This window comes from Myotis brandtii, unplaced genomic scaffold (genome assembly GCF_000412655.1).
Source record: "Myotis brandtii unplaced genomic scaffold, ASM41265v1 scaffold455, whole genome shotgun sequence".
Lineage (NCBI taxonomy): Eukaryota > Metazoa > Chordata > Mammalia > Chiroptera > Vespertilionidae > Myotis > Myotis brandtii.
The window spans coordinates 420,497-436,635 of NW_005367384.1; the positions used below are offsets into that span (position 1 = coordinate 420,497).

General features: G+C 46.3%; 1 protein-coding gene and 1 pseudogene across 3 annotated transcripts in view; both read right to left on the reverse strand.

The window, feature by feature from the left end:
* ATP6V0A4 (ATPase, H+ transporting, lysosomal V0 subunit a4) overlaps window positions 1-16,139 on the reverse strand; it is a 63,801-nt gene that overhangs the window by 20,028 nt on the left and 27,634 nt on the right. For all 3 annotated transcript variants that reach the window (XM_005874983.2, XM_005874985.2, XM_005874984.2), the window contains 9 exons: window positions 14,741-14,866; window positions 14,180-14,274; window positions 12,621-12,747; window positions 9,773-9,855; window positions 9,036-9,129; window positions 7,655-7,867; window positions 3,973-4,123; window positions 2,757-2,896; window positions 957-1,114 (listed from right to left, as the gene is read on the reverse strand). In XM_005874983.2, coding sequence (XP_005875045.1) covers window positions 957-1,114; window positions 2,757-2,896; window positions 3,973-4,123; window positions 7,655-7,867; window positions 9,036-9,129; window positions 9,773-9,855; window positions 12,621-12,747; window positions 14,180-14,274; window positions 14,741-14,866 — 1,187 coding nt within the window. The remainder of the gene's footprint in view (window positions 1-956; window positions 1,115-2,756; window positions 2,897-3,972; window positions 4,124-7,654; window positions 7,868-9,035; window positions 9,130-9,772; window positions 9,856-12,620; window positions 12,748-14,179; window positions 14,275-14,740; window positions 14,867-16,139) is intronic.
* LOC102241878 lies at window positions 10,990-11,392 on the reverse strand (annotated as a pseudogene).

A 16,139-nucleotide genomic window follows, 5' to 3' on the forward strand; every position in this document is an offset into this window, starting at 1 on the left:
AAAAAATCACTTCTACTGTCGTGGTAAACAACCTGCTTCCCTATTTATAATGGTCTGGCCCTCTAGCAACTTCAGCGCGAAATTATAGCTAATTTGCCTACAAACATCAGGTGGTCATAATAATCTGGCCACTCAGTGTATATACTACATCAGAAAAAAGGTAGGGGTAGGGATGAAGGAGTCTACAGAAATAGATCCCTGGCCACCCTACACACACAGTCCTATCAACACGCCTCAGGGCAAGTGGCTGGATTTCACTAGCAGAGGCGTGTTTGTGTGTCCACAAACCAGAAAGCCACCCCTGACGAGAGAGAACTGGCCGGGTACCCACAGCTAAGCCTGCTGTTGAGCATAAACAATTTCACAGAACACCAACATCAGACAAGGCCATCCTGTGACCACGATGGATCTAGACAAAAGCAAGACCATTCTACAACCATATCTGATATCAGAATATGGACATAGCAACAGAAGGACATTGTCCAAATCCCAAAAATGACCAGAGATAACCTTTATCCTCTTAGAGGCCAAATCCTGTAAGTCAGTCCTTTCTTCTTTTTAAAAAAAATATATTTTTATTGATTTCAGAGAGGAAGGGAGAGGTAGAAATATCAATGATGAGAGAGAACCACTGATTGGCTGTCTCATGCTGTGGATCGAGCCCTCAACCCAGACATGTGCCCTGACCGGGAATCGAACCGTGACCTCCTGGTTCATGGGTCGACACTCAACCACTGAGCCATGCCAGCCGGGCAGTTGAGCTAAAGTTTTAAAAACTATTTCCATGAGTTACAGTTATCAGCACAGTTACTGAGGAAGTGGCACAAGGTCTCATGCTCAGTTGAGAAAATGGCATTATTTGTTGAATTTGTGGGTACACCTCTGGGCCGAGCCAGGCGTAGATTTGCTCAGCCATAGATGGCCAGGGAACAACCCGTCCCTGTCTGTGAACTTACTTCCATGTGCCATTTCTGAACATGGGTCGGACGCTCCAAGAAGAGCCGAAGATGTTGAAAGCCTTGGAGAAGCAGTCGTTGTAAATGAAGCCCGTGTAAATGGAGAAGATGCCCATGAGGAGGATGAGGTAGCGCCCCTGGAAGAAGGTGTTCCAGATCTGGCCTCGGGGAGAGAGAGAGGACTGTCAGTGAGCTCTGAGCCAGTGTGTGATCAGGTCTCTCCACAGCAAGGCACGCAGGCCCTATGCACAAGGGGCCACGCGACCAGGCAGGCACCAAAGTGGCCCAGATAGCAAGAGCACACACATCATGATTTTCCTGAGCTTCTACAGGTGACTCTGAAAAGTCCTAGACTGGCCATTGCTATTGTGGAAGCAAGCATAGAGGCCTCAAATGCTTGAATTCAGCCTTGGTTAGAAAATGTGATTAAAGCAGAAACTGAGGCCTCACCTGTGAAAAGGGGGACTTGAAAGTGGGTGGCTGTGTCTCCAGCACTTCCAGGAGGTAAGCACTGAGCTGGCTGCTAAATTTTACGGCAAATCAAATCTATACTCCTTTTCGGGGGGGGGGTCTCCATTAAAAGTTGAGTTTCTAAGTACATCCACTAAGAAGAGAAAGTGCTTTCTCCCGATACTGCAGGATGTGCAACAACCATGAGAACCGCTGAGTGGACTTGGAGACTTCAAATATTTATTACAGGAAACTACATCTATTAAAATGCTTGTCATGAGCCCTGGCCAGGTTGCTCAGTTAGTTGGAGCTTCATCCTGAAATGATAAGGTTGTGGGTTCAACCCCAGGTCAGGGCACGTACAAGAATCAACGAAAGAATGCATAAATAAGTGGGACAACAAATCAATGTTTCTTTCACTCTTCCTCGCTCTCCCTTCCTCTCTCTCTAAATAAAATGCTTGTCATGAAAAACTGTATTGGTCATAGGTTGATTTATCACTAATCTTGCTTATGATTAACTCACTCTGACATCACTGAACTAGCTCTAATTAAGTCAACCTGTAAAAAATAGATTGCAGATAAAATTCAGAACATGGCTCAAGGCATGTCTGCACTTTGTAAAATGCAATACCAGTGGCCACAAAGTGACAGCAGCTGGTTAACTTTGAAACAATGCAACTCTTGAGTTGTCTCAACCTTCGCATCGCTCTGTGAGGGAACTTCATGGAAGGTATAGAACTTCAAGTGTGAAAGTGAAGACATGGTGTTCGGGATGTCTGTGTTTCACAAGAACACTGAGCGTGGGCTTGTGGGGAAAGGGCTCTGCCATGAAAATTATTTGTGCTATTTTAAGTGAAAAAAAAAGGAGGCTACAAATTAATATGCACGATTTGATCCCAATTTCTAAAATTGTATCTTTTTGTCTAAGCACAGAAAGGAAACTAGAAAGGTAATACAGAAACACTCATTGTAATTTTTTTCTAAGTAGATGGCTATATTTTCCCAATTTTTACAATGAACATATATTGCTTTTATAATCAAAGTAAAAAATCAATATTAGTAAAAAAGAAAAAAAAAAGGAAAGATCAATGCCTTGCCAAGCAATGTACAAAAAAACAAAAATGCTAAAAGGAACTGCACCAAACCATGCAAAGGACTGTGGATGAAAAGGAACCACATGCTAACCTGACAAGCTCAGGGAAGGCCTAGTGTTTATGTTGAGTTTTGGCTCTTTTTCACTTTCCATTTTTCCCCTTCTCATAAGAACATGCTATTCCTATGGCAAAAACAACAATCACACTTTAAGAACATTTGAGGAAATGAGGGGAGACATTTGATGGACGCCCACCTCATTGTCCGTCTTCTGGGCGAGGAAACGTCTCTCATTACGGACCATCCAAAGGGCAGCCAGGAGCATCACAGTTCCGTGACCACAGTCTCCAAACATCACGGCAAACAGGAAGGGGAAAGTGATGATGGTATAGGGAGCTGCAGAGGTGAGAACCACAACAGCCTGAGTCTTCCCAACAGTCCTGTGGGCTCCCCGACTATTGGCCTATTACGCTCCTTGTGATAGGCTGGCTCCCTTGTGCCTTTCTGATTCTGTCAGCTCTCAGTATTCGCACCCCTGACACTTGCTTGGCTCCCACATACATGAGCTCATCAATGGATAAACACTATTATTCTCCACTTTACAGATGAGCTGAGTTTGGGAGCGGTTAAGTGACTTGCCCAAGATCATAAAGTTTAATGGGATTTAAAATCCGTTTTCTATGTGCTTTCTATGCTCTTTCCACTACCATCTTCTGCTTGTTTCTCCACCATTCACATGTACCACAGACCTCCAGCAGTTGCTCACCTATGGGGCCCTGCATTATGGGTCACAAATTAGATTGGGACACAGGCTGGACAAAAACAGCATCATGCACTGCTTGGCTAAGGGAGAGCTAGTCTACCCCTTTATTTTATAAACCAGGCTACCAACATCACAGTTTATATCACTAGGAATCCAGGCTTCTGACTCCACATTCTGTGTGTTCCCATCTCTCCCACACAACTATGAGATTGTGGAGATGCCTAGAGATGACCCTCATTGAATTGTTAAACAAACAAGAACCGAATTTGGCTGCCTGATAAGGCTACAGTTGCAGAGGTCCTCAAACTACGGCCCGCGGGCCACATGCAAATACAAATATTGTATTTGTTCCCATTTTGTTTTTTTACTTCAAAATAAGATATGTGCAGTGTGCATAGGAATTTGTTCATAGTTTTTTTTTAAACTATAGTCCGGCCCTCCAACGGTCTGAGGGACAGTGAACTGGCCCCCTGTTTAAAAAGTTTGAGGACCCCTGGTTTAAGGGAGAACAGGTGAAATCTTGACAAGGAACAAATCTTTCACTAATCACCTTTACAGAAGATGATGCAGAGCATTCAAAAAAACAAATATGATTTTAGGAAAGTCACAGTTTAAAGTAATTCACCTGCTAGGTTGCCACCTTGGGGGTGAATCTTACCCAATTTTCATTTTCAAGCTGCTCAGGCATGTAACGTATCAGACACCTTACCTGGGTTCATCTCCCGGTAATTGCCTACACCATACGCATCTACAATATTCTGGAAGCCGGCAGTGAATTTATTGGTCCTGTTAAACGTGGGAGGAGCTGTTTTAGATTGCACTGCTGTCAAGATAGGGGCCATGGAGGAGCCGCTTAGTTCCTGCAAGAAAGAACATGTGACAAAAATGTAAGGCAGAGAGCCTTGGGCTGGAGCACAGGGCAACTCTTGCCATCACTTACTGGGTGAACGTGGGATAATCTCTTGACCTCTCTGAGACTCACGATCTCTCCCATGAAAGTGAAAACCTTCCTAATACTCATCTAACTTATCTGACAGGAAAGCTGTCAGAGAGTAGAATTCCTCTTGCTTCCCTGGCGATCTGCAGTCTCCTGCTCCTGAAATGCATATTTACACATCCGTTCTGGGGCTGGCTCTCCTCTCCCTTTCTCTCTACTTACTCCCCCCAAGAGCTCATCCACTTTCCGAATTTTGTTTCAATCTTTCAAATGGCCTTGACCCTCTTGAAAATTTCGATTTTTTTCATTGCCTGCCTAGGCTTTCAAACGCTCATGTCTCAGCAACCCCACATAATCCAGGAGCCTAGAACTGGACTCATCAGCTTGCCCTAAAGCCAGGCTGTTCCTTCGACAGTCTCCATTCTCCAAATTCTTGAAACTTTGAAATCCGCAGACTTTTCCCTTCTCCTGATTTAATCACCAATCTCCAGATCTTGCTAATTGTCCCTTTCCAATCCCTCTCCCTCCCATTCCCACAGCCACCAGCCAAGCCCCAGCCTCCCCAGCCTCCTCCATCTCTTTCCCTCCCATTTATCTTACACTCCAGACTGCATAATCCTTCTTTTAATAAAACAAAACAAACAAAACACACTACTTTAGTCATGTTACCTTCCTGCTCAAAAATCCTCAAAGGCTTCCTCTTACCAAAAGAATGAAGCCAGAACTCTTTAGCCTTGTAATCAAGACTTCTTTACATAGCTGACTAATCCTCCATTCACACCTCCCCTGCCCCCCCACTGCTTCTCTGTGGAAATCACCCAACTCCACAGTAGCCACCTCCCTTGTTCACTTTCCCAAGTAGGGACCACTCTCCTAGCTCACCTCCCAGGTACCTTCTGGTCACTCCTAACCCAACAGCACTCACCACCTGCACACCCAGTGGGGCTTAGCACCAGCTAAGTGAGTGCTCCTCAGTCCTCCTAACAACGCCCCACTTTAGAGATGAGGACACGAAGGTAGAGCGAGGTTAAGTAACTTTCCCAAGCTTACATGCAAGTAGAGGAGTTCCTTACTCTATGATGATATATGTTTTCATGTGTGCAATTATGACCTCCTTGAGGTCAAGGACTGTGGCTTCCTCCTTTTTTTCTAACACGTCCTCCAGCAGCGGACATAACATTAGCGTAGCCTAAGTATTTTTTGCTCATTGGTGATAATAATAGCTATCCTCCTACACTTGTCTCCTCACCTCCTACCAGCATAGAGCCTTCTACTCCTATCTGGGGAAATACTTTGATTATTTCAGAGGATGGAGAAACTGTAGAAATAGCCGTAAGGAGCCTTGTAGAAGTCTGACCCCTTTGTGATTACAGAGCAACATTGTTCATTGAAATCCTTGCATTCGGACAACTCCTCCCCGAAGGCTTGATGGTCTTCTCCACACTACAGCCACGTGTTTCTAAAATGCAACCTGGATCATGTCACCCAGCACGGGAATAAGATCAGCTCCCTTACACCGCCATGAGGTCCTTCAGGAACTGCCCTGCAGCCTCTCCCTGACCTTCCCATTCCTTCAGCTGCTGCACCCTCTCTCCAGCCACTGGTCTGCAGGTGGGCCTGCACCGCACACTCCTCCCACCTCTCTTCTGACCACGCTTCCACAGTCCAGCTCATGCATCACTTCCTCCAGGGAGCCCCTGCCCTTCCCAGCCCGGGTGAAACCCTCTTTGTAAGTGCCCCATGTGGGGAGTTATTGGACCATCATGTGAGGACATTCAAATCCTGCCTCCTGGCTACAGGATCACAGCCAAGTTACTTCCACTCTCTATGCCTCAGTTTTCTCATCTGTATAAAGGAGATAAAGACAGCCCTAACCGGTTTGGCTCAGTGGATAGAGCGTCAGCCTGCGGACTGAAGGGTCCCAGGTTCGATTCTGGTCAAGGGCATGTACCTTGGTTGCGGGCACATCCCCAGTAAAAGGTGTGCAGGAGGCAGCTAAAAAAATCGATTCCGGTCAAGGGCATGTACCTTGGTTGCGGGCACATCCCCAGTAAAAGGTGTGGAGGCAGCTGATCGATGTTTCTCTCTCATCGATGTTTCTAACTCTCTATCCCTCTCCCTTCCTCTCTGTAAGAAATCAATAAAATATATTTTTTTTTAAAAAGGAGATAAAGACAGTTCCTATCTCTTAGTCCCATCCCACCTCAAGGCCTTTACCTTCAGATCCCTCAGCCTGAACACTCTTTCTCCCACCCACTCCAGGCTTCCCATGGCATTTAGGGAAGTCTGCTCCGACGCCAGCTTTCAGAGGGGCCCTGTCCAGCAGCCCTGTCACAGCACTGTAAGACCTCAGAGTTCAAGCGCTGCCTTGATATCGACGCGTCTCACAGGGCCCCAAAGGTCGAGCCATGAGTTCCTCTGGTCTCACCGGATATGCCACCCACTTAGTAGGCAAGGCCCACCACTGTCCCTCAGCCAGACCAGACCACTGCCTCGTAGTCAACCTAATGGGTTCCACTTCCCAGAAAGTTATTCAAACGAACTAATCACACCCTCCCATGGAAACCAGGGCTCACCCGACCCTGTTGTCACTACAGAGCCTGCCTCCCACAGCCCCTGCTGGTTCACTCTGCTTCCAAGTACCGGCCCCAAGTGCAGCCTCCATGTGACCCTGTGTGGCATGCGGTGTCCTCCCCGGGGCTACGAGCATATGTGACTAGTAAACTGCTGCCAATCTCATCTGTCCAGTGCCAGGTGTCCTGTGTTTGGCCACCTGGTACTCTTTAGGGCAGAGGGTCCCTTCTTCACCAATAGGGTGACTAGGTTATAAGCACAAGTCTCCACCCCACCCCTCACCACCCCCTGCCTCACTTCTGCCCACCATGGATCACAGCCTGGACTCACACTAATGATGGACATGCTGACTGTCTGTCTCCCTTTCTCAGAAGTCCATCAGAGCAGGCCCTTGTGACAGCACAGCCCTACATCTGCTCCTGGTGCACCGTGAACGTTAGAGAGATGAATGGCGAGCGCTGCGAGACCCAGCATGTAGGGAGCCTTCTACTCCCGTCGGCTGTCCTTACAGGAACCTGGTTATGGTCTGTCCAGGTAGACTGTGACCGTTATGAGGTGAAGGATGGTATCCACAGTCACCCTGAACTGTGAGATCCACAGTCATAATGAGCATGGTGACTGGCACAGTAATGCTCGCTATGCACTTGCTGAAGATGAAAGAAAAGGTGACTAGTTGTCAAACGCTGAGAGAAAAGGAGTTTCTGCCATGTGCCCTACCACCGGTGACAACTGAAGATACAAAGACGAAGGTGACATCCTACCAGCAAGTCACTTGTGAAGTTCACGCGACTCGGAGCCTGACCACCTCTCAGTGCCCGGAGGGGGCTGCCGAGGCTGGACGTGACTCATCTTCCCCTTCCCTGCTCCGCCTGCCACTCACCATGCCTTGCTCCAACGCCTTCTTGATGCGCCCGGTGTCTGCCACCGGGAACCAGATCTCAGCGATGATGCACTGCTGGGTGACATCGATGTTGCACATGTTCAGGATGTGGTAAATGGCCTTCATCTTCTGCACCTTGACCACCCAGGAGTGCCAGTTGGCAGCCGCTTCCTGCAGGAGGCTCTGACGGTGAGACTCCGTTTGTGTTATAACCTGGGCAAAAAGCAACGCACAGAAAAACAAGGGACACTCATGAAATGTCTGGCAATGTGGCAGGAACGGGGGTTCACCAGCTGCAGTGGCTTCCTTTGCTCTGGACTCCCTCCTCTGGCCTGTGGCTCTCACCTGGCCTTGAACTCTCATGAGCAGTGTATCTCCCCTCCTAGAGGTTAAAACTCTTAGGCAGAATTCTTCCTTTTCTTCTAAATTCCTTCCAGTACTATTGTTATGTGTTAAATCCTGTCTCCCCAAAACATATGTTAACGTCCTAATTCCTGGTAACTGTGAAGGTTGATCTTATTTGGAAATGGGGTCTTCGCAGATGCAATTAAGATGAGGTCATACCTGAGGAGGGTGGGCCTACTGAATATGACTGGTGTCCTTACAAGAAATTTGGACAATGGGGTACACAGAGAACACCTGTATGATGGAGGCAGATACTGGAGTGACGCATCTACACACCAAGGAATGCCAACAGATTTTTCTAGGAGGGTGAAGATGCCTGTTAGCCTAAGAGTTTGGAAACACACACACACCCAATGTCTAAGGACAGCATTGAGGATCTAGAACCGTGCTGACCAATACATCAGCCACATGGAGCTACAAGAATTTAAATCACAAGCCATGTTCCAAGAGCTCCAAGGTCACACGGGCGCTTGGCTCCTGCGGGTTATATATGTAACATTTCCACCACCACAGAAGTCCTGTTGGGCAGCACCGATGTAGAGTTCACAATACGATGTGGGATCAGCTGCTCTTAGAGATAACTTTCAAAGCGTCTTAAAGCAAGTATTCTAATCATGAAAGCGCTGAGCGCCACCGTGGGTGACGACAGACTTTACAAAACTGGGCAATTCAGTAGCAAAAGAATTGGTCAGGCTGGCTCTTCAACTTCATTGGCTAGTTGGTTGTATCATAGATGAAGCCGGGCTGTGGTCAGTTCTAACTCCAGGCAAAATATTACTGACATGAGGAGTCATCACCTCTAGCCTATAAAACAGCCTCTTAATTATGAAATCTTCTGCACCAGGAGCTGCAAGAGAACAGCAAGCCTCCCAGCCAGCTTCCAGCAAGGGCCCCAAAGGACAGGACTGATTCGGCAATGGCAGAGGTGGCCCAGCCGCAGTGCCCCTCAGAGCACGTGCCTGAAGCCCTCACTCACAGTGACTAAATCTTCCAGCCTCGTGTTGATACCAGCCAGCATCTCCTTGCGCTCCGCCGCAGGCTCTGGGCAGGGGTAAATGGTGGCTCGAAACCTGTGTGTAATGCATTCCAATGGACACGTGGTTATCGCTCCAACGCATTCTGCACACCCTCTTCTGCTAAGTCACTATTTGCTGGCTTTGGTGAGGCAACACCTTTTCCTAGACTAACCTTCTCCGTGGCCGTCTATAAATGAACCCCCTTTAGAAGGCTTCCCAACACACGGCTCATATTATAGGAATGAGCTTCTTTCAAACCATAAAGCCTGTGAGCTGTTATATAAACAAAACTATAAGCTTAACTTGTCCCCCTTTTGCCCCCCAGAATCTATTAATGCATTAATGTCCTTCTTTACTGAGTAATTTCTGCTTCTAAGGGGCTGGATATGAGATGATTCTGTAACGTTAGAAACAGCTTAGCATGTGGTTTGCCTGTGAGCTGGGATAAACTGCAATGGTTAAAAGGATCCACTTTTAGTTACCTTTAAATTTTGCCCCTTTAAGTCCTCTCTGTTCCTATTTCCACAGCTATTAAGAATCAGTTACATTTTTCACATTCTCTTATCAAATGTGGGAAAGTTATTCTAAATCCCTAAACGGACCTCAAAGAGCCCCGATGGTGCATCTCGCATTGCACACCTCTGGCCTCACCCCGCCCCACGTCGCTGGTGACGGAGCCACTGCCCGCCTCCCTTACCCCTCGCAGATCTTCCTGATCTTCTGCCTGAGCTGCTCTCCTTGATAAAATATGATGAACATGTTCTTTTTCATTTCTTCTTTCTGGAAAATCAGAACGAGGAGGAAAAAATGAGCTTTTCTTTCTGGTTACATTATAATAAAAATGTAAAGTTCTGTTTTTCGGTTTTAAAATGTATATAAATTTAAAATTGAAAAACCTCCATTTCTCCCAGTTGGTCCAAGTTTGTAATTCATTATGGTTGAGGGCAAGGCCACCCAGGAGGCTGTACAGGGCCAGCAGGGAGGCCAGTGCAGTCTTAAGGGGACAGAGAGTTCCACTATCGGCTACACTAGTTGGATCACAGCTGGGCCTTGTACTCAGCTCTAAGCCCTCTACTTAAAGAGATGTATTAATAAACAAGGAAGCGTCCAGAAGAGGGTCACCAGGATATTGCAAGGCTTAACATGAAAAGAGCTGACCTAGCTCCCCAGGGTTAACTCACACACAGGCATTTCAGGGGCGAGTGCTTGATATTTAACAGAGGTAAAGCCATGTCTAATGTTGGACTCACAGTTACTCACTGTACATCCATAAGAACACTGATTAAAATGCATCTTTTCTTTTGCCTGTCTGCTTATTTCTATTTGCAGATCAAAGTCTGGGACTGCAACACAGGCAAGTGCATTGAAACCCTGCAGGTAAGGCCCGTGGCGTTAGCATCCAAGGGCGCAGTGGAAGGCGTACCAGGAAGCCGGGCTAAGGCAGATCTTGCATCCTCACAGCCCAACGACGTGTTTTTGGCAGGGAGCCCGGATATGGCCCAGGCTTGCACCTTCACCCCAGATGGGCAACTTTAGAGTGTCTGGAGCTGCTGACTAGGCAAGACTCCAAATCCACTGCATGATCAAGCCACCCAGGGCCTCTCCGATATAACATCACCGCACATGGCTCTCAGAACTCAACTCCCAGCCTCTCCCTGCCCAGCACGCATGGCCCTGGCAGAAAGGATCGTCAAGGCAGCTCCACACTCCAGGCCCCAAGTCACCACACCAGAGCACCCAACAGATCCTTGCAGCCAGGACTGCCGGGGCCCCACACCAGGTTGAAACAGCGACTGGCAGGCCTGCCCAAATCCATCAGACACCTCCCAGCCTGTCTCTCCAGCACGGTTAGCTGAAACAACTGCAAACACAAAGCAACGTCAGCCAATTTGTGCTTTACTGATGCCTCGATACTCAGGCCTGGACCTTGGACTTGCGCAGAGGGTACGGCCGCCCCTTCTGCGGCTGCTTCTTGGTCTTCAGGTTCCCTTCATGCTGCTGAGCCACGGCACATGGTTTGTGTTTTCTTGGGCCACAGACCCAGGGGCTTGCACTTCTTGCCCTTGTAGAATTTCCTGAGGGTCCCTTTCTGAGTCCGGTTAATGACGGTAAGAACGTGGGCGACAGATTTGCGAACAACTGGAAGCAGCGCCGCCCGTCCCTTTGGCTCCGGAAGCTGGGACAGCTCCACCTTCAGGCCGGCCAGCTGTTTGAGCAACTTGTCCTTCTTGCCATGAAGGTCTCGAGCCCTAATTTTGGCCATGACTAAACAAGCCGCAACCGCCTGCCTAAAATGCATCTTAAAAGTCCAAGTTTGACAATTCACAAGAAAGGGAGAATATATATTTCATAAGCATATATGAAAATGTTACTTTAAGCAAAGAAATGTGCTCTTTTGCTCTTATTTCATTCGGGGTGGAGGGTAGTCAAGGCAAAATTATGGAGCCCATTGTTGGAAAAGTTGCAATAAATCCAACGAACTTGTCACATACCACTTGGGGCACTGGAATCAGGTACGACCCCCTCCCTGAGAAACCATCTGTCAGGTCCCAGCCAGTGTCACAAAAAATGCCCACAACCCTTTAAGCCAGCAACCCTATTTCCTTGAATTCCTATCCTGGAAGCAATTCAAAAGAAAATAAAAATCTACATGCATGACAATGTCAGGGGATTGGACCTGCACCCCAGGTACTCACCCTTGACCAGTAATTGAACCTACAACACTTCCATCTGTGGGCTGTCACTCTAACCACTTAGCAAAACCAGCTAGGCCCTCAAGTCACTCTTTTTTTAATATATTTTATTGATTTTTTATAGAGAGGAAGGGAGAGGGATAGAGAGTTAGAAACGTCAATGAGAGAGAAACATCAATCAGCTGCCTCCTACACACCTCCTACTGGGGATGTGCAGGCAACCAAGGTACATGCCCTTGACCGGAATCGAACCTGGGACCTTTCAGTCTGCAGGCCGATGCTCTATCCACTGAGCCAAACCGGTTAGGGCCCCCAAGTCATTCTTATGCTCATGTGCACACTGACCTAAATCAGTTTAGTTCTTTGTGATTAAGAGACAGCCTGGCTGGGTAGCTCAGTTGGTTAGAGCATCATCCCGATACCAGGGTTACAGGTTCTATCTCTGGTCAGGGCACATACAGGAAGCAACCAATGAATGCATAAGTGGAACAACAAAGTGATGTCTCTCTCTCTCTCTCTCTCTCTCTCTCTCTCTCTCCCTTCTGCTTTCTCTAAAACCAATTTTTTTTTAAATCATGACAACAACAACAACAACAAAAAGACACAGCTGCCTAGTGTGGAAGGAGTATAGCTAAGTTTCTAGAAACTGGTATAGCTAAGTTTCTTGAAGGAATGTGGTGTTAGGAAGAATCAGTTCTTGACCTTTCAAAGGTAGAAAAAAAGAAAAGAGAAAGCAAGGGAATAGATATTGGCTTCACAGAACTAAAGACTCGGTGTCTGCAGGAACGCAAGCCCTCTGGCGAGGGCTACAGGGAATTTAGGAGGAAGTTATCTGCAGCCCGAGATACCCACTGTGACGGGATCCTCCAGAACTGTGTCCATCTCACTGAACTTCAAGTAGATGTTTCCTCGGCAAACTCGCCACAGCAGTCTCTCAAAGGAAGCCATCCTCTCCCTGTTTATCACACCAGCCGTGAACCTGGTGTCAACAGGCAGAAGAGGACACGTTACTGCGGAACAGGGAGGGGGGTGCAGGGAGAAGACTCCTGGAGACGTGAAGATGTGAAGCCACTGAAGGTCCACCTCCCTCCATGCAGGACCTGATGGCACAGCCCTGCCTGGCACTCGGAATCCCAGCCCTAATTTACCTCAAGTCCCTTGTGACCTCCTGTTTTCTTGCACATGGTAAGGCTTCCTTAACCATCCCAATAGTTTGTATTTAATTATTTGCAATTAAAAATATGATAGACCATTCATTATAGCATTGTAGATGTTCAAAATGCTCAACAATGGTCTCTGTATTATTACAAATAATGTACTAAGAGGGAAGCATACACATGGATTTGTATACATCTTTATTTTTACCATCATCCAGGCATCTAGATCATTTCTGACCCAAACTTTACACTTTAACCTTGAGATGGTTACTTCCATTGGTCTATTATTTTTAATGTACACTGGTCTATATTACTTTCAGATCAAACATTTTCAGTATCTTTTCTTTATATTTCTAATTCAATGCTTACTACCTCAAATAGCAGGCCCTCAGGTATCTATTGAATAAAAAACTAGAGTTGCAAAACCCAGCACTTTGATCAATTCATCAATTTTACTTTCCACTGTGTGAAATCCCCCCATTTTGATGGGCATAACCACATTGTAGCACCACTATTTGTGAATGACTTGATTGTATAACTATCCCATTTCTAATTACACTTCAAACTTCGAAGTCCAAAACTATCTTATTATCAAATCAATATTTCAAAGTTAAAGAAAAAAACATATATCCTATAAGCCTTGTCCCAAAGCCAGGGAACAGTTAAGAAAACCCATCAAAATTATTGTCCCCGTCCTAGCCGGGTAGCTCAGTTGGTTAGAGCATCATCCTGATATGCCAAGGTTGCAGGTTCAATCCCTAGTTAGGGCACATACAAGAATCAACCAATGAGACACTGGAGCGGTGGGGGCTTGCCCTCGGGGGTGGGAGTGGCGGGGAGGGGGTCAATCGGGAAAAAAGGAGACATATGTAAAACTTTAAACAATAATAAATAAATAAGTAAATAAATAAATAAATATGTTCTCTAGGGAAAAAAAGAATCAACCAATGAATGCATAAATATGTGGTACAAAAAATAGATATTTCTTTTTCTTTCTCTCTCTCTTTCTCTCTCTCTCTCTCAAAATCAATTAAAAAATAAATAAAATAAAAAGTTAAAAATTATTATCCCCACATCTTTTCTATGTGGGGACAATATAAACATTGCACTCTTTGTGCTCATTCCAGTGGCTATTTGTTCATTCATTCATCTATTCATTAATTCAAACACTCAGGGAACTCCATCACATGCTGGCCAGTGAGGACCAACGGAGGACCCATTTCCACATAACTTCCAGAACAGAGTTACACTAACCCCAGCTTTCCGGCCATGTATGCAGGCATAGCTCTTAACTCCAGGAGACCAGACGTGTCTTCAGTAAAGAAATCATCAGGTAAGTTGGTTTCCGTCTGAAAGTTAAATGATCAATATTTTCATTTAAACGTATTTAAATAACCTTAAAAGCACCCCCACACCTCCAAGTTTATTCTACTTCTAAGGAAGCTTTAATTTTCCACAAAGAGTTAACAGAATTCAAAAAGTAGAGCGCTCCATGCCACATCAAAAGCTTCCCCAATCTCTTCCTACCCAAATCCCAAATCTGCTCAAACCAACTGTTCTGCTTTGTTCTGACTGACACTTCTGTCCTGGCCATTTGGGGCACATACTTTTTAATGAGCATCATAGTATGTTGCCATTTAATTCAACCAGCACCACAGCCACTGCACCCAGAACACTCCCCGCTCACCAGTGGCCTAGCCTTGGGACAGAAATGGTGCTTTGTTCATATTCCAAACCAGCCAGCTTTCAAAATAGAAATTTGAGGCTGGGGGGAAGGGTGGCAAGGAGGGCTTTAAATAGTCCCCAAATAATGACCTCAAAAAAGTCCTGGGTTTTCTTCAGGAGATACTTGAGTTCAGTCAGTTCTAAGAAGCTTTTCTTCAACGCCTGATGGTTCTGGTTGGCTTCCTGTAACTCTCCTTCGAGCTTTTCCAGAACGGTCTATAAGGAATGAGAAAAACGGTAGTCCAGGCAGAAAGTACTATGACATTGACTGTACATTAACCACACAGATAAGTAAATAGAAAACAAATACTCAGGGCATCATAGTGGAGCCTGAAGGGGCCTGTGCAGTCGTTAACTCTGTGACGGTAGAGCCGTAAGCCAGAGCCACAGTCACACACTCTTGCGTTCCGTCATCGTGGGGAGGATTAAAAAACTCCGGGGAGTGAAAAGGCAGCTTCATGGAGAAGTCAAGGCATTTTGGCAAATTACATGTCTCTTCCCCATTTAAAACACTGAAGAGAGGCCCTAGCCAGTGTGGCTCAGTGGATAGAGCGTTGGTCTGAGGACTGCAGGGTCCCGGGTTCGATTCCGGTCAAGGGCACATACCTCAGCTGCAGGCTCAATTCCTCACCCTGGTTGGGGCACATGTGGGAGGCAACCAATCGATGTGTCTCTCTCACATAGATGTTTCTCTCTCTCTGTCTCTCCCTCTCCCTTCCACTCTCTCCAAAAATCATTGGAAAAGTATCCTCGGGTGAGGATTAACAAAAAATAAGAATAAAAATAATAAAACACTAAAAAGGGAAGCTGAAGCGAATTTACATGTTGAGAATTCCTTCTGCCCAAACACACTGTAATAACAAAATATAAACAGAGAAACCTAGTGTCACCCCCTCACCACCAACAACCAACAAATACCAGGTATGGGCTGTCTCTCCCTCTCCCTTCCACTCTCACCAAAAATCATTGGAAAAGTATCCTCGGGTGAGGATTAACAAAAAATAAGAATAAGAATAATAAAACACTAAAAAGGGAAGCTGAAGTGAATTTACATGTTGAGAATTCCTTCTGCCCAAACACACTGTAATAACAAAATATAAACAGAGAAACCTAGTGTCACCCCCCCACCAACAACAACCAACAAATACCAGGTATGGGCTGGAGCCTAGAAAGCCAGGGATAAGCAGGCGTAATAAGGGGACAGAGAAGCATAGGCACCGAAGATGAAAATACAAAAAACAGAGAAAAGAACCATCTCCCTTCCAAAATGAGCATCCAAAGAGAACACGGCTCAGGAAGACGTCTAGGTCCTGTCCAGTCCCGGGGGCTGCCTGCGGGCAGATCAGGCTGTAGGACGACACAGCTCGCACCAAACGACAAACTTCTGCCAAAACTCAGACACAAGATCGGGGCAAAAGCATCAGCCAGGATGCCATCTCACAGTTCCCAAGAACAGGTCTAGGTGATAGAGAAGGTGAAGGGGATGGTG